This window comes from Camelus dromedarius, chromosome 6 (assembly GCF_036321535.1).
Source record: "Camelus dromedarius isolate mCamDro1 chromosome 6, mCamDro1.pat, whole genome shotgun sequence".
Taxonomy (NCBI): domain Eukaryota; kingdom Metazoa; phylum Chordata; class Mammalia; order Artiodactyla; family Camelidae; genus Camelus; species Camelus dromedarius.
Window position 1 is genome coordinate 5,940,317 of NC_087441.1, and position 26,293 is coordinate 5,966,609.

Here is a 26,293-nt window from a genome sequence, read left to right on the forward strand (position 1 = left end):
TTCACAAAACGTTCCTCATAGACCCCTACGTGATGTAATTTTTAGAGGAGAAACTGGGTGTTTTGAGAAACCAGTTCGGTTGTAGCACCTTTCCCTTCTAAGACTTATGCTTCAAATAGTAGAGTTATGCTGGTCTGGGCATTAATATTTGCTCTGTGTTTTAACAAGGAATGGAAAATAACACAGTATTAATTCATGCATAGGATAATAATTGTAGCAAGAGTAGAAAACTGTGTAGCCAGCCTTGTTCATTGACATTAAAGACAGTTAGCGAGCACTCCTTGGATGTTTGTGCTCAAAGGGGGAGCATTCTGGCATTCACCAGAGACCCTGCCTTCTGTCAGCCAGTTCCTAAGCATGAGATAAAGGATCTGCTTCTTGTTAGATACATTTGCTCCACCTCTGTCCAGTTTACCTGTTTGAGATTCTTTGAATTCCAGACTGAGCAGGAAACACAATCAATGCAAGTCATTCTAGATGCTTTAATGAAGAGATGTGTTTACAGAGGTGTGGCGGGAGTCGTGAGGCACCCAGAAAAGGCAGTTCCCTCACCACCAGGTCTGGAAGGAGCAGAGAAGCAATTAGTACTGCTGGAGTCCTGGGAGTTGGGGGTGAAGAGAGGATGCCCAACAGGACCTATAGTCATGGAGAGATGAAGTCACTGCCAGAAAATGTGGTCCAAAGCTGGGGCTGGGGGCTGGGGAGCTGGCAACCAGAGAGCAAGGGAGCCTCACTGGTAAGTCCTGAAGAGCAGAGACAATTTTGCTCAGGCGATATGGAGTGGGGCTGTATGGGGCTAAGAGAAAATATCACTATAGTCATTCGAGGCAATTTTGCCACAAATTTGTGAATTTACCTTGCCGATTATAGAAAGTCATATAGATCTTTTTCTTTCCCTTGAATAAAAGAGGACAAGTAGAAGGAAATTCTACCACCATGAGCAGCACCCACGAGCCAGGCAGTCTGCTGGAAGCTCTCCACACATTACCCTGTTACCCTTGTATGACTTTGTGCATCTAGGGACATTATTCTCGTCTAATGGATGAGGAACCTGAGATTGGAGATGGGTGAGGGGAGGCTGTAATGTGCTCAGAGACACACTTCAGAACCAGAATCATGATGATGAAAAGATCATGTCCTTTCCATCATGTTTCCTCCTATAGCTGAGCATCTCCTTTAGGAAATAAAACAGAATATAGAATTGTCTTCATTGTCAGTTAAAGTGTAATCCACCCACAGAGGCGGTGCGTCTGTCCTCTCCCTTATCAGTCTCTCACCTGCTTCAGTCCACCCTCCACATCTGATTTATTCTTCTGCTACGCAAACCCGACTTGGTTCTTCCTGCTTAAACATGTCCTTCGGCGTTATGCTTTCTTTGGGTTGAGTTATAATGATTTAATCACATTTGCCTAGTCTAAACAATGCTGCTGTGACCCTGTATGTAGGGATATGTTTTCATTTCTCTTGGGTTTAGACTAAGGGGTGGAATCTGACCCATGTGGTAACATAGATTTAACTTTTGAACAAACTACCAGCCTGTTCTCAAAGTAGGTACACCACAGTGGTGTTTTAGAGTTTCAGTTTCTGCACATCCCTGATATTGTCAGTCCTTTAATTTTTGGCCATTTCAGTTGGTGTGGTTGTTTTAATTTGCATTTTCCTGATGTCTAATGATGCTCAACCTTTTTTTCACGAGTGTATTTCCTGTTCAGTTATCTTCTTTACTGTAGTGTCTCTTCAAATCTTCTGTCTAATTTTTATTGGGTTGTTTTCTTAATGTTGAGTTGTAAGAATTCTTTATATGTTTTCCCAACACAAGTCCTCTTACAGGTGGGTGAGTTACATGTTTCTTCCTCCAGGTCTTTTGCTTGCCTTTTCATTTCCTTAATGCTGCTCTTTGATACTATCTTAATTTTGATAAAGTCCAATTTTTTTTACTTTTATATTTTTTTGTATACCTTATCTAGAAATCTTTGTCTTGGCCAAGATCACATAGAAGTTTTTCTTAAATTTTTCCTTCTAGAACTTTTATAGTGTTAGCGCTTTCATTTAGATCCTTGACCCCTTTCTTGTTAATGTCTGCATTTGTTGTGATGTCAGGAATAATGGTTTTGTTGTTGTTTTGATTAGACAATTGTTTGACACATCTTTTACCTCTAAATATTGAGGAGGTCACCCAGCCATTTACTATCAGTCTAGAACTCCAGTCTATCATAATCCTTTCAAGAGCTGTTCTTATTCTTAGACAAAAATAAAATCACCCATATGTATGTTAGTTAGCTAGAGCTGCCGGAACACAATGGTGCCGACTGGGTGACTTAAATAACAGAAATTCATCTCCTGTGGTTCTTGAGGCTGGAAGTTCACGATCAAGATGTCTCTGAATCCTCCCTCCTCGACTTGCAGACAGCCGTCTTCTCTAGATACTGCTGCATTCTGAGGTACTGGGGGCTAAGACGTCAACATACGAAATTTGAGGAACACAATTCTGTCCATAACAATATGTATCCATACTTGTACACATTAAAGTTTATTATTATTATGTTTTATTAAATTTATATTTTTAAGTTTATTAAACACTATTTTGGGGGAGAGTGTAGCTCAGTGGTAGAGCACGTGCTTAGCATCCTGGGTTCAATCCCCAGTACCTCCATTAAAATAAACAAATAAAATAAACCTAATTACCCCCCCTCAAAAAAAAACAAAAACAAAAAAACCTGCTATTTAAAAAATTTCCTAAGAGACTCAAGGCATTCACATTATTTTAGAATATAAACAGATTCACCTATTTTGACTAACTGATTATTTGAAGTGTGCAACCCAAGACAGTGCCCTTCATTCACTTACTTCCCTGCGTCCCACTGGTTATGTGTTATGTGTCTTTGGTATTTTCCACTGTGAGCAATGCCCTAAGTGTGTTTATCAGGGCAAAGTCTGTATATTAGCAACATAGAATAATTTAAGTTGTTAGTTCTCATGTATATTTCATTAATAATTGAATTAAATTTGAAATGAATTAAATTTCATCTATAATTGATAAGTGAATAAGGCGACTATTACATGTTAGACGTTAGTAAATCTGAAGAGTAAATACTTCCTGTGAGAGGAACCTCTGCTACTCAGGACAATAAGCTGATAAGCAACCGAGGCAACCGACCCATTTTCTGTCACTTTGTTTCCAGAGCACAGATGGCACCAGGAACTCCAAAATCTGCATGTCTTGATCCAATTTCTCCCTCAAGCTCTATTCTTACATTTTTCTCTGACTCCTTGGCATTGTAGTTTAGATTCACTGTCACCATAAGCATAGTCCAAAATTCATTCCGTCACCTCCCTTGTGATCGGTTACCTCCCCTTCCGTGGTGCTGCACCACCTCGGCCCTGGGGACCTCTGCGTCATCTCTGTTTCTCTTTGCTCCTTTGAGGCACTGTTGAAATATGGTGAGGCACACCCCATAGGGTGTGTATAGTGATACGAATACATTATATATGTGTGGTGCTTTTAACTTTTCGTTAAATGAATATGGCCTGTATTGTTTTCTTGATAATGGAGTCAACTAAGTTTAATTATTTTTTATTTGTCATAGGATTAGAGCACCTTTTTGAAGTCGTCTCCACAGAATAGTTTGAAAAATTGGACCATATATTTTATTGTTTGTTATACCTCTCTATTTTCATGGAATTTAAAATGCATTTTACTCTCTTTTTAGGTTTTTATTTGGAAATAAATTTAAATTTACAGGAAAGATCCAAAAATAACATCAAGGGCACCTTTCTCCCCTTCGTCACAGTTCACCTATTGTTGCTGTTTCACCCCGTTTGCTTTTTCTCTCTCTCAACACACATACACACACACGCACACACACGCACACACGCACACACACACTCACACACACATGCACACACACACTCACAAACACACGCACGCACGCACACACGCATACACACACACACACACACTCGCACACGCACTCACACACGCACACACACTCACGCACACACGCACGCACACACACACACGCACACACACGCACACACACTCACGCACACGCGCACACGCACACACACACACACACTCACACACGCATTTGTTTATTATATTTGTCATTGTAGTTGTCAGAACTATTTTTTTAAAAGTTGCATACATCATGGCCCTTTGCTGATAAATAGCCCTCAGTTAAGGTAACACACTCTCTTACATTAAGTATAGATTTTTACTTAAGTACATTTAGCACTGATATAGTGCTTCTGTCTAAGCTACCAGCTGTTTTTCAATTTTGACAATGATGTCCTTTGCAAAGTTAAAATTATATTTTTAAATTTTGAGTCTAAATACCTTAAAACAATAGTATGTGTTAATTTAAATAATTTAAAATACTAACGTTCTTCCTTTCCCTGTCGCTTATACTATCCTTCTAGAGCTATCTAAAGGTAAAAGCTAGTTGTACCTTCTACACCTTAGAAATGAGTCTACTGAGTGTCCCAGAAAACCCCAGATTATAAACATGAGGAATCAGACAGAAAATGTAAATGGCATGTCACATTCAGCACAACTCGTTAAAAAATAACTCAGAATTGTAACTGTGTGTGTGTTTGTGTGTGTAATTGTGGGTTGAATTGTGTCCCCAAGAAGATGTATTCAAGTCCTAACCCCCAGTGCCTGAGAATGTGACCTTATTTGGAAATAGAGTCTTTGAAGATATAATTAAGATGTAAGTTAAGATGCGGTCATAGTGGAGTAAGGTGGGCCTTGAATCCAGTATGATTGGTGTCCTTATAAGAAAAGGAGAAGAGACAAAGACAGAAACACACAGAGGGAATATGATGTAGACAGAGGCAGAGACTGGAGTGAAGCATCTCTAAGCCAAGGAACTCCAAGGATTGCTGGCAAATGTCAAAAGCTGGGAGGGAGGCAAGAAAGGCCCCTCCCCTACAGGTTTCAGAGGGACTGTGGCCCTGTAGACACCTTGATTTTGGATTCTCTGCCTCCATCCAGAACTGGAAGAGAGCAGATTTGTGTTGTTTCAAGTCACCTGGTTTGTGGCACTTTGTTATGGCAACCCTAGCAAAATAGTTGGTGCACATGTGTGTGTGCGTGTGCGTGTGCGCATGCACGCTTGCGTGTGTGTGTTCCAGTCCCCAGTTGTGCACACTTTCCCAGCAGTCACTGTGTATCTGTTGTTTCCATCTCCCTTTACTGGAATCTCTGCGTGGTGGTTGGGTGACTTAAGAATTCATGGTAACATGAAACAGGTCTTGTTCCCATGTTCTCAACGTGCTGCTTGATTAAACGTAAGCCTCACGAAGTTGTACTGAGAAAAACATGAAATAATTATCAGTCCCCTTTCATCCTGCTAAAGATTAGACTATGTTTAAAGTTTAAATAATACTTACCAGGCAAATCAAACTAATGAAGGGACCCTCCTGGGAAACCTGTAACTGTCATCCCCTCTAAGGTAAGGCAGGGCTTGCCACGGAAACTGGCAAGGTTTTTTGCAGACTCTGGTCACAAGATTCCTTACTGTCTGTGAAAAATTTCAAATATTCTCAAGTGCTCCTGTGTGATTGTCTTTACTGTTTAATATGAAGCACCCCTCTAACTCAGTTTCGCTCTCTTGAGGATCTGTGTTTTCTATTTTTATATAAAATCCCTCCTGACCCTCCAACCACACATTCAAATGCCTGGTGGATGCTCAACAAACTTTAATTTGACATTTAGGCAAAGTTTAGTGGTGAGTCTTGCCTTATGTTTTGTACTGGAGCCATTTGTCCCCCAGAATAGGAATGAGTGTGGACAGCATCCTCGGTCCCCCTCCCGTCTTCTTTCATAATGACTCAGTGACACACTTCCCCTCTGGCACACAATCATATACTGTATGAGCTCTCTCTTGCTGAAGAATTTATTTTTAAATTGTGCACCAGCTGGGTAAGTTTTACCGCCAAGCATAGGCTTGGGGAAGGAGAAATGGGACAGGACCTTTTGGGTCAAAAGACTACACATGGTCTCTGACCCCGTTAGGGAAGCCAAGGCTGAGTGTTGACGTGAATGTGGTATCACAGCTTCAGTTCAGTAAGCGACGGCTGCCTGGGGGTCGCCCACATGGTGAGGGCACGAACAGGATGCAAGTGGCTGCGTGTGCATGTGGATGTGTGTGTGCGTTCATGCATATGCGTGTACACTCAAGAGCGCCACAGGAGGGCACCCCCAGAAGGTTGTTCAGAAGCGCTTCTGGATCTGATGAAGGAAGGTGCGAGGTCTATGAGGGTGGATGGCAGAAAAGGCATTTCTTCCATCATACAGTGTTGAAAGGAACAGGGGACACATGTTAAGAACAAAGTTGCAAGGGATTTGCTGCAATGGGGAAGATGATTTGAACATGCCGGCTAGGTACTGAGACACGTTTCTTCAGTAGCCCAGGCAGAAAATTCCCGAGTGCCTACAGATGCCCCCCACTGTGAAACTTCCTCAATTTCTATTCTTTTGTAGAGGGCAGTAGGTGGACAGTGGTTAAGTGGTCAGCAAGAGAGTCGAGGTTCTCGAACGTGTGAGTTGAAACTCACAGTCTGATTTATGACAGACCACTCTGTCACCTTTGACTAGTTATTTAACCTCAGTTAATAGCCAAACGTTCTTATGTATAAAAGTAGAACATCATGAAGACTTGTTTACACAAGTAGAAAACTTCAGGCTTTGAAGGTTGAGTAATGGTTTTGGCTCTTCTGCTATAGCAGAGCGAAGAGGCAGCAATTGTTTGGGGAAATAGAATCTAAAAACTTTCTTCCAAATGATGGAAGATCTTGGAAATATAATCTTTTTTCCTGTTGTTTCAAAACTCTAAAACTCAGAGTTTAGATCCAAGACAGCACACTACCAGGAACTGCAGCGAAGTGGTGTTGAAACAGAGCTGCAGGTCATTTTCCATAAATTGTCAACCTCATCCCCAAAGCCCTTCTAGTCCCCAGGATTTGCGTCAGTCCTTCCAATCATTTGCCTTCTCCTACTTTGTGTGTGTCTAACCTTACCGATGGAGGGGAAGGAAGGTGACAGAAGGGTCTCAGGGACATGTGGCAAAGGGGCAGATTTCAGATGTCTCTCCAGGTTCCGAGGCAGAAGGCCACTGGCCCCTGTCTCCTCCCTTCAGAGGGCCATGACAGCTGAGTTGCCCCAGAAGAGTCTCTGAAATCTCAAAGGCAGGTGGCCCCTGTCCTTCACTGTTGTGTGTTGACCACCACCATCCATCAGGTCCGGCTCTGCTCCCTCCTCTCCCAGAGAGACTCAGGCCCCAGGCCCCTCTCCCCTCGGGTCTCCCTTCACATATTAGACAGCTTCGTCTCCTGGGAGGGCGACAGGTGTGCAGGGGCCCTCAGTTTCCTTCCCGAGCCTCTGTGTTCTCAACCAATAACTGCTTTGCTGAAATTGAACTCGGTACTTACGGCGTCCATCCCTCGTTATGGTTCTAGTCAGAGTTTTTCTACTGAGCAGCTGTGGTCACCGGGGAGCCCGCCACCTCCGAAGCGTCATGCAAACATTTCAACGGGTCCACTCCTCTTCTGAGTTCAGCTTTCTTTCCTTCCTTTTAGTGAGACAGACTGGGACCAAGACCTCCTACTCAGGGTGGGGTGACTTTTGGAAAGGTGACTTGACCGTTGCTTCATTTATTAAACACACCTGTATTAAGCACCTGCTGTGTGCCAGGCACCGGGATGCAACAGTGGACAGACAAGATCCCTGTCCTCATAGGTTTACAGTCCAGTGATAAGACGATAAACAGTATGTATAATAAAAAACTGTAAGAAGGTCACTGGTCAGCTAGAGCTGAGCAATGAAGAACCACGATGTCTCATTGGCAATGACAGTTCATTGGTACTTCTCATGCCTCTGTGCTTCATCTGGGCTTAGCTTGGCTCTGCGTTGGGTAGGGGATATTTCCAGTCTGCTCACTGCGTCGTCATCCTTGAACCAGCAGCTGCCTCACTGCGCGGGGACTCTGTTCCTACTGGAAATGGCGCGCCTAAGCACTCAGCACTTCTCAAGTGCTTGACTGTGTCACATCCACTCACATCTTATTGGCCAAAGGAAACCAGGTGGCTCAGCCCACCGTCAGTGCAATGGGATATACTCAGCTTCTGGTGGGAGGAAGGGCAACGTCACTTGGCAAGGGGGTAGGTTCAGGGAGGGACGAAGCATTGGGAACAATAATCAAATCCACTGTAGAAGGTGGTCAGTGCTGTGGAGCCAAAGAGTAGACCAAGGAGAGGGGCTGGAAGATTCGGGGGGTGGGGGTGGTGAGTACAGCTTTACGTAGGGTGGTCAGGGAGGGTACATCGGAAGGAGACATTTGAAGAAAGTGGCAGGAAGTCAGGGTGTGAGCCGTGTGAGGATCCGTGGGAAAGTATTCATGCAATAGAGGGAGCCAGTGCAAAGGCCCTGAGGCAGAAGTCTGTTGGGCATGTTTGAGGAACTGTGCAGTGCTCTCTGGGGTGGAGAGGGGGCAGTCTGGCAGGATTAGAGGACTGAGCAAGACCACTGTAAGGCCTTGAGCCTTTTCTGAATGATGTGGCAGGGGACCACTGCAGGGATTGAGTCAGGGAGTGAGATGGTCCAACTTTGAATTTAAAAGCTCTACCCTGGTTTCTCTTTGGAGAACAGGGACCCTTCCTCCAGGGAGCCTTCCTTGCTGGTACGCTAGGTTAGGTTGGCCTGTTCCCTACTGCTCTCTGCTTCACTCCAGCCTCGCAACTCTCCGTGACACTTTGCTTACCACTAACTCCTTGTTCGTGAATGCCATCTTCATTTTGAATCTGCAAATCCAACATGAGAGAAACCTCTGTCTTGCACGTAGTTTAATCTTCAGCACCAACCATGTGTGGAAGAAAGGAAGGAAACCAGCAATGCCTACTTAGATGCAAGCAGCTTCCAGGGGGCATCCCGGGGGGGGGGGTCCCTCCATGGCACCCCACCATCCCCAGAACCTGGGCTAACCCGCCTGCACGTGCCCAGTCCCAGCAGGCCTTCCCTGATGTGCACGGCTCTCGGAGCAGCTAGACCTCCTCTCTGGTCTTCACTACGCGGAGGAGAGAGCCCCGCGGGCAGTGGGAGATGGAAGTTCAGAATGGGCTGGTCTGGGGCTCCGCGGCCAGTGTTGATTATTGGAATAACTAAAAGCCACGGGAAGTCATGGAATCTGGGATGTTCCTGGGGGCACTGTCCAGCAGGTGTGCGTGACAGAACACAGGGGAGTTAGTTATTGGAAAAATGTAAAAATGTTTCACATCTACAGCTCAATAAGCGAAAACTCCTTTATCAAACCAGGGACACTGTAATGTCATGCTCTCCAGGGCTCTCTCCCGACCACCTTCCCTCCTAATTTTATACACATCAGCTCCCAGGGCTGTAATCATCACCTCTGGCTGGTGGGTCTCCAGGGCGTTTTCCAGCTCTGATCTTTCTCCTGGGTTTAGGGGCCATGTCCCGAACTGATCTCCGCACACGTTCACTTGATGTAACAGAGACGTCTGACGCTCGCCAAGTCCGGGGCTGAGAGAAGCCTCCTCCCCGTGCTTCCGCTCCTGCTGCTCCTCCAGCTGGTTCCATCCTGCTTCAGCAAATGTCACCAGCGTGACTCAGGCCGGGCAGCGTGGTGTTCGGGAGTCCAAGCAAGGTGGGTGCTGGCGCCGGCTCCGTCACCGCCCAGCTCTGGGCCGGGGAGTCTGACTCCCCTCCCAGCCTCTGCGTCCTCACCTGCCCTTCTCCGTGGCAGGTGTTTCGCTGTGCTGTCGCTGTGGGAGGGACAGGGGAGTCATCCAGCCGTTCCCCCAACACATCTTTTTGAACTCGTCCTACAAACAAGGCTGAGTGTGAGGTGGTGAGATTGCAGAAGAGGAAACACAGAAGTGGGCCCTGCCCTCCCGAGGCTTGTCGAGTTCAGCGGGTTAAATAAATAATGCAGAAAAAGCACTTAGCAGGGGAGCTGGCGCAGGAGCACGCAATAAATGTTTAAAAGGAGAAGCTAGACATAGTGCTTGACCCGCCTTTCTGCCTCAGGCTAATTAACCTCTGAATCCTCTCGGCTCTCCTTCCCCGACATCTCTGATCTCTCTGGTATCAGTGCCCTGCTTGAAGACACTGTCCCCCCACAGCCTCCCTGACTTGGGCAGCCCTGACACAGACCCCGGGGTCGCCAGTGCCTCTCTTGTCCCTTGTTCTATGTCCCCCGCTAGGCCCAGCGCCTGGCACATTACAGGAGATCAAGAATTACGAGTTGGACACATGATGGAACTGTATTTTAGAATTTTTATTAATGTGCTATTTTAGTATCAGTTTCATTATCATTTAATTTAGGCTCTAGGTGAAGCTTTTGAGTTAAATTTGTTTAGAAAGTGCAGGAAAATCCCCATTTCCATATAAAATAATTTGGAAGCTGTTAGCTTTATAACAGTGGTCCCTTGGATTTGGGGACATGATCTTGAGGCTTCCTAAAAATGGAGAAATCTACAACCGTTAGTAAAAAAGGGGAAGAGCTCAGTAGGAGACATGCAAGTGCTCTGTGGTCCCACGTGTCCTCTGTCTGTCCACGTCTGTCTGGCTGCACTGGTTAGTTCAGACCAGGAGGCTGGGACTTCTCTCCCAGGAGGCTGTCACAGTGTCCATGGGACTTTCCCTCCTGGCCACACTGTGATCCATTCATTACACAAAGTTAGAGGGACCTTCTAAAATATAAGTGACATCATGTCACATCCTCACTTAAAACTTTGTATGACTTCACATTGCCCAGGAGTCGAATCCTGACTGTTTAGACAAGGGCTTCACACAGCTGTTCCAGACTTTTCTAACCTCATCTTGCCCCCCTCAACCCTCACCCGCCTTGCTTCCTGTGTTCCCATCACACTGAACTTTCCTTTAATTCTCAAATGTGCCCAGCTGTTCCCGCCTAAAGGGGCTTTGCACTAGTTATTCCTCCCCTGGAGCATCAGATCTGCGCACAGCAGGTCGTCTGGGGATCCATGCAAACGTCCTCTCCCCACGCCAGCCCTGAGCACCCGGTTTATAGCAGCCACCAGCCACCAGCCACCATCACGCAGTTCCATCCTGTTTTCTTGCAATTACTTTCGTCAGCTCATCAAAGTGCATTGCCCTTTTCCTTTCTATCATGTGAGTGTTGCAAGCACTGAACACTCTCTGGATGAGACCAGATCAGCTTAATCAAAAGAAGTGGCCAGAATGAAGGAGATGACATTTGCAGCCTTGAAAAGCAGCATAGAAGGCTCAGCTCAGAGCCCAGCTACCGACTGCCCACCACCGAACACTGCAGCGCTGTTGACCCTGGCTCCCCGGTACTCTTCCTGCGGGCCTTCCCTGTGCGTCCCCATCCATTCAGAGACAGTCGGTCGGTCGGTCAGCTGGGGAATCAGTTAGAACATCTGCATCATTAACACGAGTCACGGGCCAGGCCCTGGGGCGACAAAAGCAGCCCCCGTGTTAGTAGAGGCAAGTCCTCGTGCAGGAGCCCCTCTCTGTAAAGGGCCACAGATCAGTTCAGGCTTTGTGATCCACTCAGCCTCTGCCATGACTGTCCACCTCTGCCTTCATAGACCAAAAGCAACCGTAGACGATATGTGAAAATGGCTGTGTTCCAATAAACCTTTATTTACAAAAGCAGGCTGGGGGCCATACTTGGCCCCCAGCTGGAGTTTGCTGACCTTTGGTCTAGAGAGAACAGAGACAATTAAACCAAAAACTGACTGCTCCGTAGGAGGGGCTGTGACAGAGAAAATTAAAAAAAAAGAAAAACGGAAATAAAAAGAAGAGAAAAGGCACTTTAAAATTAACTGTTAGTTGTTGCAAGTTACATAAGATATTTTGTTACTGTAGTACCCAGATACCTTTTCTGATTTTCCTTCAATATTCTGGCTCAGAGCCTTTCTCCCAATGTGTCTTCCAGGAAGCAAAATCTCCAGAAGCCCCCAGATTCTTAGCCTTGCGAGCAGCATGTGTGTTAGTTCAAGAGGTGTAAAGCTGGACTTTGAAATGTCTTTCGCACATTGTTTCAAGGAAGGTCTAAGTTCCACCAGCTTACAGGAAGGAGAAATGTTGTGGTCGTACCCACTGAAGAGTCTACAATCCCAGTAGCCAAGAGGTCTTTGGGGACTGCTGGAGCTAGCCTGCCACTTCACACGTTCTCGTTTACAGACCTGGCTTCCGAGGCCAGTGTGCGGCGCCCCGCCACGCAGCCTCCCAGGGTTCTCCCCAGCCTCCCCCCACCTCCGCTGACGTCTGCAGGATTCCTTGTCTAGGTTTTAAGCGCGAATTCATATAGATGTGCATTTCTCTATCATGTTGATTTTTATTATTTTTAGGGAAACATTTTATCATGCTGCACATTGCTTTCCTGGCTATATGTCAAACAAAAAACTAAATTAGGAAAATAATTTTATCTACTCTGCTCCACAAATTCTTAAATCATGTTACTATTTTAATCCTGAGTCCCTCTAATACCTCAGAAATTTCACAGTACCTCCTCTTTCTGAGACATTTTCATTATAACACTGTTTTAAGATGTCTGCAATTGTTTATTAAGTTGATTTTTCTTTTCTGACTACTCTGCTTCAGAGGACCTGGTTCTTACTGTTTCTCTGATAAAAAGAATGAAAGACCCAGCATTCTATGAACATTCATTTCATTCCGTTATTTTAAGAATGAATGAAAGGGTAATGAGAACTCCTCTGTGCAAGATTTTTGTGACCTAGCAGCAAAAATGTATCATTTTTAAACTACTCTGTGTCAGTAATAGTTTCTTATGTTAAATACTTAATATTTGTAGCCACTGGACTGACTCTTAGCACATTAATATTTCCTATCATGAGATTGTGGGCTACACTCGAACAGTTTATTTCACGGTGGGGTTCTTATCTAAACAAGATCTGTCTTCATATCTTTCTCAATTTAGCACAGTGCTGCTGCAATGGGTCTCGGCATTATCTGCTTCTAGCTGTTTTTCACAAAAGTAAAAACAAAGACAAGATGTACACATGAGTTGGTATGTGTTATAAACAGCATCCGCAATGGCTGAATAGTTGTGCCGCACAACGGCTCTATCTATGCAAAGGATGTGACCTAGAAAGTATTTTGTGTTAAATTGGGTTTCAGCTTCCTCTAGCCGTACACAGTGACAGTTTGCATGGGATGTGCTCGGATATTACAACTCAGAAGCGCTTAACTCATGAATATAATTTTGAGCATCCTTAGACTTTTTTAAATACAATTTTGAGAATTGAAATTAATTCTATTAGTTGGGAGATAGGAAAGAAATGTGATCATTTTTCATGAGATGTGTTTTCCTCCCATGGGCTAAATACCCTTTGAAATTTTTAAATTTCATTTTGTTACATGCCATAATTATTTCATTATAAGTTACATGCTATTTACAATTATTTATCAGCATCTGTTTAGTAGTATAAATGCCTTAGCAAGAAAAGTTGGGGCTGTTGCTGGTAAACGAAATCATTGTAATGAATTACTGCTAAAAAGGGTTGACCTCCTTGCTTTTAAAAATTTAACTTACTTAAAAAAAAAAAAGAAAAGATGTTTATAAGATGTGTCACTATATTGAAATGTTTATGATCTAAAACTTCTAGACGTTAATGGGTTATACTTGGGTTTAACCCGTCAATAGTAATTCTATTTAGAAATACAGTATATAAGCTATACTAATGTGAAATAATATCCCCAAAGGTTGACACCATCTGTAGGAAAACAGCACTCCATTAATTCCCTCTTGTAACTATGGCCTCTTTTTTTTTTTTTTTTTTTGCACAGCCTACTTATTGTTAATGGTTCAAAGCAACCTAACTCAGCTACACTTCAGGTATTTCATAAACCTAAAACATAGACTTATATTGTGTGGCTTGTAGAAACAGTATCATAACTTTTTAGTTTCATTTTTAATTTCTGGAGAAATTCAGAACTTTGATAGAGGCTGAGGGGGTAGTATGAAATTACATGACATAGTTCCCCAACCTTAACCAATTTTTTTCTATTTTAAGTGGTTTTTTTTACATGTTTTTTTCACTTCCCTCTAGTTTCTTGGTCAGACTAACTCATTCTTGCTTGTTAGGTCTTAGTTTATATTTTCCTTTTTCAAGAAACATTCTCTGTCCGATCAACATTGGGTTAAGTTGCCTCTCATTAGTTCTCCCAAAGTGCCCAGACTTCTTACCCCACTATCAGATGGAATCCCTTGAGGACAAGAACTGCGTACCCCCTCTCCACTCTGAGCAAAGGCACCAGCACGTAGGAGCTTCCTGATTACTGTATGCTGAATTCGAGTTGGTGAGCCTGACCGAGGCTCATCAAGGTGGTCAGGAACAATGTGAATGATGCACAACAGAATACTAAGTAGGACCTAAGATGACCCCTTGTAAACAAGCACCCCAGGAAATTAGGAAGGGAGTGGGAGACCCCGTGTCAGCTAGGGTCCTACTGAGCAAAGCTTCCTGGAAGAGACTGGACTGGAGCTGAACCTTGACAATTTTTCTGGAAAATGAAGACAAGTAGAAGAATCCTACATGTAGAGACAAGAGCATAAGGGGAGAGGTGGTTCAGAAGCTGTGAAGAGACTGACCTGAGAGAAACAGAAGGATCTGTGAAAGGCAGTGTAGGAGGCACATGTCATAGGGTGAGTCCAGCCTACAGAGGGCTGTGACAGACAGAAGCAAGACCAGGGTCGTGATCCATTGGCACTGAGTAATTAATTCATAGTTTTGGCCAAGACCTGCCATCATGAAAGCTACTTTAGAATAATATTGCTGAGGTGTGCTGATTGAACTGGGTTAGGGGCTGATGGTGGGAGTGAGAAAGAGAAGATAACGTGGGTGCTGATTTTGGTTTTGGTCAAAATGATGCTAATGAGTTCAGAGAATTCAAACTATACCAACACAACAATGTAACCCATTTTCTTTAGGAAGCCTTATATTTTTACTACTCTGAATCTTTACTTAACAATTTTCATAGTTTCATCTTTGTAGACTCAAAATCAGTAAGTATATACTGAGAAATATGTCTGAAACAGAAAAAGCGGCTGTTACTTGAAATTTTCAAATTTCTCTACGTGACAGTACATAGAACAGGTTAACATGTCAAAACAGAGATCTAGTTAGCCTGACAGAGAGCTTTTAAATGAAGGGGACCCTGGGGCTCCCCAGCAAAATGCCAACATAGAGCAGTTGCTCTGGATACACGAGGTCAAGGTTTTGTCCCTATGCAGAAACTACGCCCATGGAACTGTAAGGTACTCCATCATGAGCACATACATGAATATGTTGGTCAGTATTATAACCACAGGATACACAAAATCAAGTTATGTTTTCCAGAAATAAAATTGTACATTAATGACAGGAGGGTTTGCAGAGTACTGATCAGTGAGATCAAACTTTGCAACAAATGCTGAGGTGACAAATTCTCTTTTTATTGAAGTGTAGTCAGTTACAATGTGTCATTTTCTGGTGTACAGCATAATGTCCCAGTCTTACATACATATATTTGTTTTCATATTCTTACAAATTCTCCTGTAACCTTTAGTGCTACAGATGGAATATAGATTACTGAATTAGGATTAAAGAGGGAAAGAGAATTTTGTCAACTAGAAAAGGGGACAGGCAGTTTATATTTTCTTAATCATTTTTTGTATAACCTATTTACTATATCATTTTGTATATTATTGTATTTAAAGCCTTTATCAACAAGGGAAGCCATTTAGTTTGTTCAGTATCTTCTCTCTACATGGACTGAATGCCCTGAGGCATGATCTGTCTTGGAACCCCTTCCATCTGTCTTGGAACCCAGGCCACCAAGTCGGGGGGTCTCTAAGTTCATCCCTATGGTAGCATTTACTCCACTAAGACTTTTTTACCTTCGACCCTATGGGGCTATGACCTCCTAAGGCGAAGGACCACGTCTTGTTCACCTTTATGTGCCTGGCATGTAGTGGTTGTTCCAAAGTATTGGCAGAATGGATGAATGAAAGTGATTCAAAAATGTAAACCTAAGTGTCTTCATCTTAGATACGCTGTATCCACTGAAATGCTGGGACCTCCACAAGTAAGCTTACAGAGTGTGTTTGTGTGTGTAGCAGAGCAGACTGGATAAAGCAGTAAGAGCATGAGCAGAGGAGGCAAGAACAAGCTGGAAGAGGTCATTAATGAGCTGATTCAGGATCTGCCAGAGCCTTAATAGGATTCTGATTCCAAGCAGACTGACGGGCAAACGCACTTACTTCAAGACTTTAACTCGGCTACTGGAAGGAATTTTGAAGGTCATTCAACTGTTGAGGCTTATTTTAATTTCTAAAAGCTGAGTCTATCAATTAGTACCTTGGCTCGGGGCCTCTGCAGTGACTGGGATTGCTCACTTGGCTAACTCAGATAATGAACTCGTGTGACATGTGTGGGCTGAATGTTATCTCCAGCATGTCTGCAGGTGGGCGCCATGTTGGAGACTTCTTTGTTGGTGGTGGTTTGGGGCAATTAGTAGGTAATGTGCAAAATATAGATTAAATGAAAATGCATTTGGTTTCTGAAATTTCAGTCATTTATTTATTGTTTATAAGCTATCTCTAACTAAAAGGGATTTAAAGTGACAGTTGTTACGAAGATAAATTCAAGTTATTTAATGATGTAGCTTTTTCTCTCTAATTATTTTTATCTAATCAAATGCTTTAGTAAACTCCCAGGAGTGATAGTTGTTCATGTAGAGACTTGGAAGAGAGCTTTGAGAGATTGCTAACTGGGGCGTAACATCTGTGTTACTGCCGCACAAACTAAATACTGTAGAAATGTGTGAATTTTCAAGGGTCAAGTGTCAGCTAAATTTAAGAGCTAACTTGCCCCCTCCAGGGAGGAAATTACATTTTTTTTAATCTTCTCAATGATTTTGTATTTAACGTTTTTATTCTAATTTTCATTGCCGTTCATTTTATTTCAGATTCTACTATCCCTAAATATATATTTCTATTTCATTTTGCTTTTCACCAGGGTGAATGAGGAAACCAGCTACGCTGTATAACTCCGCATCCGCCTTCCATGCTCTGTGCTTTTCAACCTCATGTCGCCCCTTGACCTGGAATGTTCTCTCTGTCTCCTGCACTGGAATCGCTTTCCTCCTGCAGATGCCAGTACTTTCATGAATTATCTTCTAATGTGCTAACTTAATATGATCTCCTCCTTCTCTGAGCCTGTGTTAGTTATTTATTGCTGCATTAAAAAAAAAAAAAATCCCCAAACTTACTGACTTAAGACCACAGGAAGTGTTACCTTGCCCGGTTCCAGTGGGCCGGGGATCTGGGAGCGGCTTTGCTGGATGGTGCTTGCTCCAGGTATCTCGTGAAGTTCTAGTCCAGGTGCCAGCGAGGTCTGTCGTCACCTACGGGCTTGTCTTGGGCTGGAGGCGCTGACTCAGGTGATTGACTTAGGTGGCAGCCAGGTCCGTGCTGGCTGTTGGCAAGAGGCCTCAGTTCCTTGCCAAGTGAATTTCTCCAGAGGCTGCTTGAGTGTCCTGACAACATGGCAGTTCCCTTTCTGCCAGCAAGTGACCAGGAGAGAGCACAGGCGGAGGCTGAAGTGCCTCCCGATCTAGTCCTGGAATTTCACTCTTTGGTATTTCTACGTTTTCTGATGGATTAAGGAGGTCACATCACATAACATGAAAGGAAACTACACAGAAGTAGGAATACCAGGGGGTGGGGATCTTTGAAGAACTTCCTGGAGGCTGCTTACCACAGAGCCTACTAATATTGTCTGTGTCTCTAACAGTTGATGTGTTCTGCCTTGTATTACATTTCTGTGTGTCCCTTTTCCCACTCACTCTATTTGGTCTCTATTTTCTTTAGAATTTAGACTTGCTTCCTTAGCTTTACATATCCTGAAATTTGGGGCACATGGCATTCAGTAAATGTTACATCTCAGTTGAAAAGTTGGAACCACAGCCCCTCTCTTAATGGGTATAAATGAAGATGTATGTGTAGGAAGCAGACAGACAGAAATAGATTTTGGCAGAAAAAGGTTCTGTAAAGGAGAGTAAATGTGTGTGTGTGTGTGTGTGTGTGTGAAAGAGAGAGAGAGACAGAGACAGAACAAAAGAGATAAAGAGAAGCTTAAACTGCATGTTTTATCAGATAAATATGAACAATTGATACTATTTTGTAAATTCTAGAAAACTAATTATACAAAAGTGGGAATGTTTGCACGGCTGTGGAACAGCTCTCTGCTTTATGCAATGTATACGAATGACTTGCCACATTTTTTTGCTAAGACTCCATCAGCTGTGCCTAATACTCTGTGAATAAAGGGTCTTTGGGTCACTCCTTTAATAAAAGCAGGCACATCACTGCTTACAAACAACTTTTCAGTGTGTCAAGTACGGCATTTAGAATTCCTTTTACATGTGATTGAGAACTTTATTTAACCTTTGATTAACTGCTCTATAACCTGGCTCATTGAGGTTTTCTAGATTGATCAATTAACATTTATGTATAATCGGAGCAAAGGGCACAGAGGAATGTCACAAGGAAAAGGACCCAGGAGAAGACAGGTTCTGACAGGTCCTCCTCAGAAATGTCACTCTTTTATATGTGTATATATATATATATATATATATATATATATATATATATATAGTAATTGAAGTATAATCAGTTTACAATGTTGCATCAATTTCTGGTGCATAGCCTAATGCTTCAGTCATACATGAACATACATATATTTGTATTCATTTTCTTTTTGACTATAAGTTACTACAAAATATTGAATATAGTTCCCTGTGCTATACAGTATAAACTTGTTGTTTATCCATTATATATATAGTACTTAGTATCTGCAAATCTCAAACTCCCAATTTATCCCTTCCCATCCTGGTAACCATAAGTTTGTTTTCTATGTCCGTGAGTCTGTTTCTATTTTTAAATAAGTTAATGTGTCTTTTTCCCCCCACATTTGGTGCTATCATATGGTCTTACTTCACTTAGAATGACAATCTCCAGGGCTATCCATGTTACTGCAAATGGCATTATTTTATTATTTTTTATGGCTAAGTAGTATTCCATTGTATAAATATACCACTGCTTCTTTATCCAGTCACCTGTTGGTGGACATTTAGGTTGTTTCCATGCCTTAGCTATTGTAAATAGTGCTGCTATGAACATGGAGGTGCATGTATCTTTTTGAATTAGAGCTCCCTGCAGATATATGCCCAGGAGTGGGATTGCCGGATTACATGGTAAGTCTATTTTCAGTCTTTTGAGGAATCTCCATACTGTTTTCCACAGTGGCTGCACCAAACTGCATTCCCACCAGCAGTGTAGGAGGGTTCCCTTTTCTCCACAGCCTCCCCAGCATTTATTGTTTGTGGCCTTTTTAATCATGGCCATTCTGACTGGTGTGAGGTGATACCTCATTGTAGTTTTGATTTGCATTTCTCTGATCATTAGCAAAATTGAGCATTTTTTTCATGTTCCTGTTGGCCATTTGTATGTCTTCACTGGAGAACTGCTGGCTTAGAAGTGTCACTCTTATTCATTTTCATATCCCCATTTCTAGAACCATCAGCACAGCATAGTTCAATTCCTTAGTAACTCCTAAGTTATTAAAATGACCTCCAAAGACTTTTCACAGTTTCTAATTTCTTTCCCTTCAGACTTTCCTTGGAATTAAAGTTAGCAAAACATCACTCCCTTCCCGTGCTCACATGTCTTCAGCAGATTCCCATGATCTGAGGTTATATACTATGTTTGCCTGCAAGAATCCCCCCACCACTCTCCCCAACCAGAAGCTGCTCTGTGTCCAACCCTTTTCATCTCTCCTGACACTCTTTTCCTGGTACATCCTCTCAGTCAGCCTAACTAGTTACTTTCCTGTTCCAAGAATTCTTTTCCATGTCTGAGTTCTCTCCCTTGCCCAGAAACCATGTTTCTCCAGTGGCCCAACATCAGTTCTCCCATTGCCTTAAATTCAGCTCAGGTTGCCCAGGGGAGCCATCCTGACTCATACTTCCCTCCTCTCCTAACTCTTACGGCACTGGAGTTTGGTGACTTCATGTATTTCCTTGTAATGCTTGTTCCACGTGCACGTTGTGTCCACTAGCTATGCCCTCGGATTGTGTGTATGTGAGTGTTTCCTAGTGCTTGAACCAGTTGTGACTATACAGTTTTTACTTACTCACCCGGTGCTACATTGTACATGTATTAAATACATGATTACTTTAGCCAAGTAGATGCTTAATAAGTAATTGAGTGAAAATGTGGGAATGGGAGCAGAGAAATTATAAAGTAAAAACATCCCATTCATGTATCGACTGGTACAATCAGTAACTGTTGATAATGTAACTATTGTGTGCTCAACCCTGTATATCATGAGGAGGTCTGGCTCATGAAAGGAATAAACAAGAATGACCTCTATCATTTCATGACTTTTCATTTAATATTCACTTGGAATAGAAGTGAAGGTAATATCTGAAGCACATTGAGGGTAGACCTGATGGATAAAAGGTGAAGAGAAAGGGAAGAACCAGTAAAGGATGGGGCTCCAGAGAAAGTTCTGCAGAGATCTCAGTCTTGAATTGGACCTTAAAATTTGGAGTTTTCAGTTGAATATAAATATATTTGAATATACTGTTCTGCAGGAATGCTTGACAAGGAGCATGAGTCTAAGGGCCAAGGAACTAGAAGTATGCCAGGATGGGTGAGGACCATGCCGACAGAGTGGGTGGAGGCGGAGGGAGGAACATGATGAGTAGTAGAGTGGGCGGGGGTGTTATTTCAAGAGGGTGAAATGGAAAAAAAAATGTGAAGTTTCTAGCAACGTCCCCAACTCAAAGTAAGTGTTCATCAGTACTAGGATTTCCGCCTTTCTTCTTTTATCTAGGACTTGGGAAATTAATTATGTTGTCCCTCTGGCCATGAAATGATTTTTACTCATTTCATTTTCTCAGATGCTTAATCTCATGACCTTTCTGTGAGTGTCATGTTTATCACTCACTTCACTTTTTCATAAATACTAAGAATAGTCTTAAAAGGTGAGCAATCTTACCTCATAACCATGTCAAGAAATTAACTAACAATTCTACATGAAAAACAGGCATGTACTGTCTCTGTCTCCATCTTTATCATTATCTATCAACATGTACATGTATCTATTCTATTTCCCTCTCTACATATACTTATAAAAATATGTGTTCACATGCATATATACATATGTGCATATATACATAAGCACACATATATGCACATACATATACATGCATTGATATATAAATGGAATAAATATATATACTAAAAGATCTCGAGTCCTGATCACGAGGTACTTCGTAAGCCATAACTTTAAATAGCAAACTCCATTTGCCATTCAGATTGCATAGGGGTGGATCAGGAGGTGTCCAGGGAACCACCTCGGTGCCCTATGACTTCTTCCCGGACCCCGTGTGTAACAGCAGCTCTTGCTCTTCCTGATGGTTAGGACCGATTACCCTTGTTCATATGGTCAGTTTTCCTTCCTGCCTCTAGTCCAGTTTAAGGAGGCTGAAGTGAACTGGTGCCACTGTAGCTTAATTTTCAGTAAGACTCTTCCTGTGGCCCCCGGAGAGCGTGCTTCACTCTGGGAACCAGAGCCTCTGGTCCCAGAGAGCCTGTGATTATGTCATTCTTAGTGAGGGGAGGGCAAGATGACTAGTGTCCTTTATTTTGTTAAGCGTGTCCCTCCATGACCCAAACACTGGACCTCTGAAGCCTTCCCTGATGCGGGTGGCCCCTGAATCTGCATAGGGTTTGTCTCACACCGTGGCCTCCAGTTCTCACCATTTCTTGCTGATCTGTTCCAAACAGCAGGATATAATCAGTAAAGCAGAGCACCTGACGTTCTGTGGATGGTCTAGATGGTATAAGTTCTTTGGGGCTATATTTTAATTATAAGGGCAAAACTATAAATGTGTACTGTTGTCCAAACATAAAAGAGAACTCTTTTTACTTTCCCTTCTATTAATAGGGATAAAAACGAACACATTTGCTGGCCCAGTGGCGACGTACCACGTGCCTCGCCGTCTCTCTGGGACACTGGGGCAGTATCCACAGTCCCTACTGACTGCTTTGGCTTTTATATGGTTTTTTTCCTTCTCCTACAGGGTAATTGCTAAGCTTTCTTTTAACCTTCGTATATATAGGACCATTTTTATAAATGTTCTTATATTTTCTCCAGTGTTTCTATGTGTTGATAGCAGATTAAGGATCTTTAAAGGCTAAGTCAACCATGTTGCTAAAATCTGAGTGAAGAACATTTTTCACAGAACTTAGCTCTGAGAGAAGAAGGTAAAACATAGCAGCTCCGTAGGGTCACACGGAGTGAACACAGTGTGTGTGTGTGCCCGACTCTTCTGTTAGACGTAGGAAAGCATTTTATCTTATCATCTTCAAGGGGGAAGCTGTTAGAAGGGAAGAGGCTGAAGGTTCAGAACACAGTCAACACCTAATTGAAAAAGGCCCTGGGAATGGAAATGGCCCCGAAAGGATGTCAGTAGGTTCAGAGATGGGAAATGGAAGCACATAAAAACCTCAGGGACACTCTTAACTCAGATTAAGTTGACCACCCGCCTGTGGATCCAACACATTAAAATACCACGTTTTATTTTTTTTCTTTCCATTTTGTTTTGTATTATATATTGCTTGGAAATAAGTGGGAAAACAGAATTTTGAAAATCTTTTCATTGTTAAGAAATTGTCTTCTACTAATGTTAATGTTTAATATCAGTTTTTCTAGGGAAAAAGCTTTTGAAGAGCTCTTGTATCTGTTAAGAATTGGGTATGAAATGAAAACTATTTTGTATTCTGTTATCAGTACATAGAAAATAGACTTATCTAGATAAATTACAATGACTTTCTTACTATTAAAATTGCCTTGGGGCTGATCTCAAATTAATATATTTATTTTGTCTCCTTTTTGTCATAAACTCATATGGTTCATTTACTAGCAAAAATACATGGTTATTCAGGCAATATTTTTTCTACAAAGTGTTTTAAGGAAGTCTAAAATTGGGGGAACTTGTGTATATTGATTTATTAGTACTCTCCTAAACTTACTTTAAGAAATTGAACATTTGGGTGTGATGGGGGCAGCATAAGAGATGGAATCCTGCAGTAGAAGCGTCTTGGCTGTTAATCTTTTCTTTCTGCTCTTCTCTTTGCCAGTGAAATATGAATGACTGTTTAACATACTTTAATGCAGTGATCATTTTTCTTTTGACTTTGGGGAAGTTCAGATTCTATATATTATTGTAACTAAATTCAAGGAACATTTATGTAAAACTGTGCCATGCCTGGTACCATGAGAATATCAATGTAAAGTAGACAGTGTCTACTTTCAAGGGGATCAGAGTCTACAAGAGAAGGGAAACCTGCCAATACTACAATGTAATCATGGATCAATAGAAAAGCACCGAAGTGGATGGATGATCAGGAGGTTAACTGGGAATTAGAAGTCAAGGAGGGCTTCTAGAAAGAGCTTACATGTGACCTTGGGTTTAACTGGCTGATTGGTAAATATGGTCACATAAAAATGTAAAATTAAGAAAATCTATGTTCCTTATAGTTCACAAGGTGTTTCCAATTTTTAAGACATAGCATTGATATATATCAGCTCAGTGCTTAGCAGCACAGGTCTTTACACAGAGGATGCCCTAAGCGGCCCTGGAGGATTACAGAGCTGCCTTTCCGGCCTTAGCAGTCCCAGAATAACTGTCTCTCTTTCCCTGCGCAGGAGCCCCGTCCTGGTTTTCCAGTGCAACTACCGCCACGTGATTTGCTTAGACTGCTTCCACCTGTACTGCGTGACAAGACTTAATGATCGGCAGTTTGTCCACGACCCGCAGCTTGGCTACTCTCTGCCTTGTGTGGGTAAGTCTAGCACTTTTTCCTCCATTTCTAATGCTGATTAAGAATAGAAAGAGAAATACGGCTGATAGAAAGCTATCTCAGATATGCCCAATCCCCATGGAGGTGTTGGCAATTCTGATATCCATTTGATCACTACTAGGCAAGAAAATTAATGCCTGGACCTCAAACAGTATAAAACACTAGGATTTGAAAGAACTGTGTTGAATTAGAAGATACGTAACTTGCATAAAGACACTGAAAATAAATTTTAAAATATTATTCAGCCAAAGTACACAAAGTATGTCTATCGATTCACCCCCAAAATTTTTAATTGATTACCCTGGACCTAGAGCAGCACTGTCTAAATTTTTTTGTTGTTGTTGTACACCCCTCTTGCTAAAAATTTTGAACACATACACAATATATATGAAAGAACATATATTTAAAAATAAATTAGAGAAGAATGATATAAAGCTGAAATATCTAATGTTTAAATAAGGTTTTATATCTCTCAACATTACAAAACATCCTTTACTTGCACTATACGATTATTAGATGTATTTTTTTACTGAAGTGAAATTCACATAACATGCAATTAACCATTTTAAGGTGTGCAGTTCAGTGGCATTTTGTGCATTCACATTGCTATGCAATGACTACCCACCTGCTTTCTAGTTTCAAAACTTTTTCATCACTCCAGAATAACATTCTATGCCCATTAAGTAATTGTTTCCCATTCTCCCTTGCCCCCATCGCCTGGCAACCACTAATCTGGTTATAAAAGGAAACATAAAATATGTGACCGTTTGTGTCAGCCTTTGCTTGGTTAGCATGTTTTTGACGTTCATCCCAGTTGTGGTATGATCAGTACTTCGTTACTTTTTGTGGCTGAATAATATTACATTATGTGGCTAGACTGTAATTTATTTATCCACTCATTTGTTCATTCGTTCATTCGTTGATGGGCATCTGATTGTTTCCATCTTTTGGCTATTATGAGTGACGCCGCTATAAACATTTGTGTACTTGTTTCAGTGTGGATGTATGTTTTTGTTTCTCTTGGATATATACCTAGGAGTGCGATTGTTAGGTCATACAGTCATTCTACCTTTTGATGAGCCACCAGTGTATCTTTCATAGCTGCCTTGTCATTCTATATGCCTACAGCAACTTACAAGCGTTTTTATTTCTCCTCATACTCACCAACATGTTATTTTTCTATTGGTTTGAGTAGCCGTCTTAATTAAGTATGAAGTGGTATCTCATTGTGGTTTTGATTTGCATTCCTTGGTGACCAGTGATGTTGCATATCTTCCTATATACTTGTTTCTCGTTTGCATAGCTTCCTGGGAAAGATGTCTCAGTCCTTTGCCTATTTTTTAATTGGGTTGTTTGTCTTCCTGTTGTTGAGTTTTAAGAGTTCTTTGTTTATTCTGGATGCTCGGCCCTTCCCTTTATATGACTTGCAAACATTCCTCCCGTTCTGTAAGTTGTCTTTTCACTTTCTTGACAATGTCATTTGATACACAAAAGGTTTTCATTTTGATGAAATCCAATTTATCTATTATTTTTGTCGCTCGTGCTTTTGATGTCAAATTTAAGAATCCATTGCCAAATCCTAGGGCATGAAGATTTACCCCTATGTTTTTTTCTAATCGTTTAGCTTTTATATTTCGGTCACTGATTGACTTTGAGGTAATTTCTGCATATGGAGTAAGGTGGGAGCTCTGGTTCCTTTAATAAAGGACACAGTACTTAGAAGTCACAGTCCTAGTGCTGGTGGTCTCGTTGCTGCCAGGCGGGTCGCTGTTCCTAGGCTAGCTGAAAGCTAGGAGATGTGCATTTTTTTTTTAATGTAAAAACTACAATGTTTATACTGACATTTCCTCTTCATACTCAGGGTGATAGAATTTTTACTTACAATCCCTGATCTTACAACTGTCATTGCTTTTTCTCTTGGCAAAAATCTTATTCCTGAGTGATATTAACATACTTACTCATTCGTCTTATTTCACAATACACACACTATAGTATTTGTATTAGCGTACCAGCACTGTCACTGAAGTATGGTTACTGGAAACAGTGTTAAGAGTTTTGCAGTTTGTTTTGTCATTTGGGTAGATCACTCTAGGGAAACAGAGTCATGTATTGTTACTGTACTGTTATGTCGCCAATTTTATACATAATTTTATATTTTTATTGCTTTTTAAATGTATTTTGTTTTTATAATTATATAAAATATTAACATGATTCCCAAATCAAAGCTATGAAACAAGTTACATTCAAAGAAGATAGCTTTTGTTCCCATGCTCTTCAATATTCCTTTTCTCCACTTTAGGTAAACCTTTATTTGGAAAGCCTCCCATTTTAAAAACATGTAAAGGAAT

General features: G+C 41.9%; 1 protein-coding gene across 3 annotated transcripts in view; it reads left to right on the forward strand.

The window, feature by feature from the left end:
- PRKN (parkin RBR E3 ubiquitin protein ligase) overlaps positions 1–26,293 on the forward strand; it is a 1,163,915-nt gene that overhangs the window by 749,927 nt on the left and 387,695 nt on the right. For all 3 annotated transcript variants that reach the window (XM_031456655.2, XM_031456658.2, XM_031456656.2), the window contains exon 7: positions 23,791–23,927. In XM_031456655.2, the coding sequence (XP_031312515.2) occupies positions 23,791–23,927 (137 nt within the window). The remainder of the gene's footprint in view (positions 1–23,790; positions 23,928–26,293) is intronic.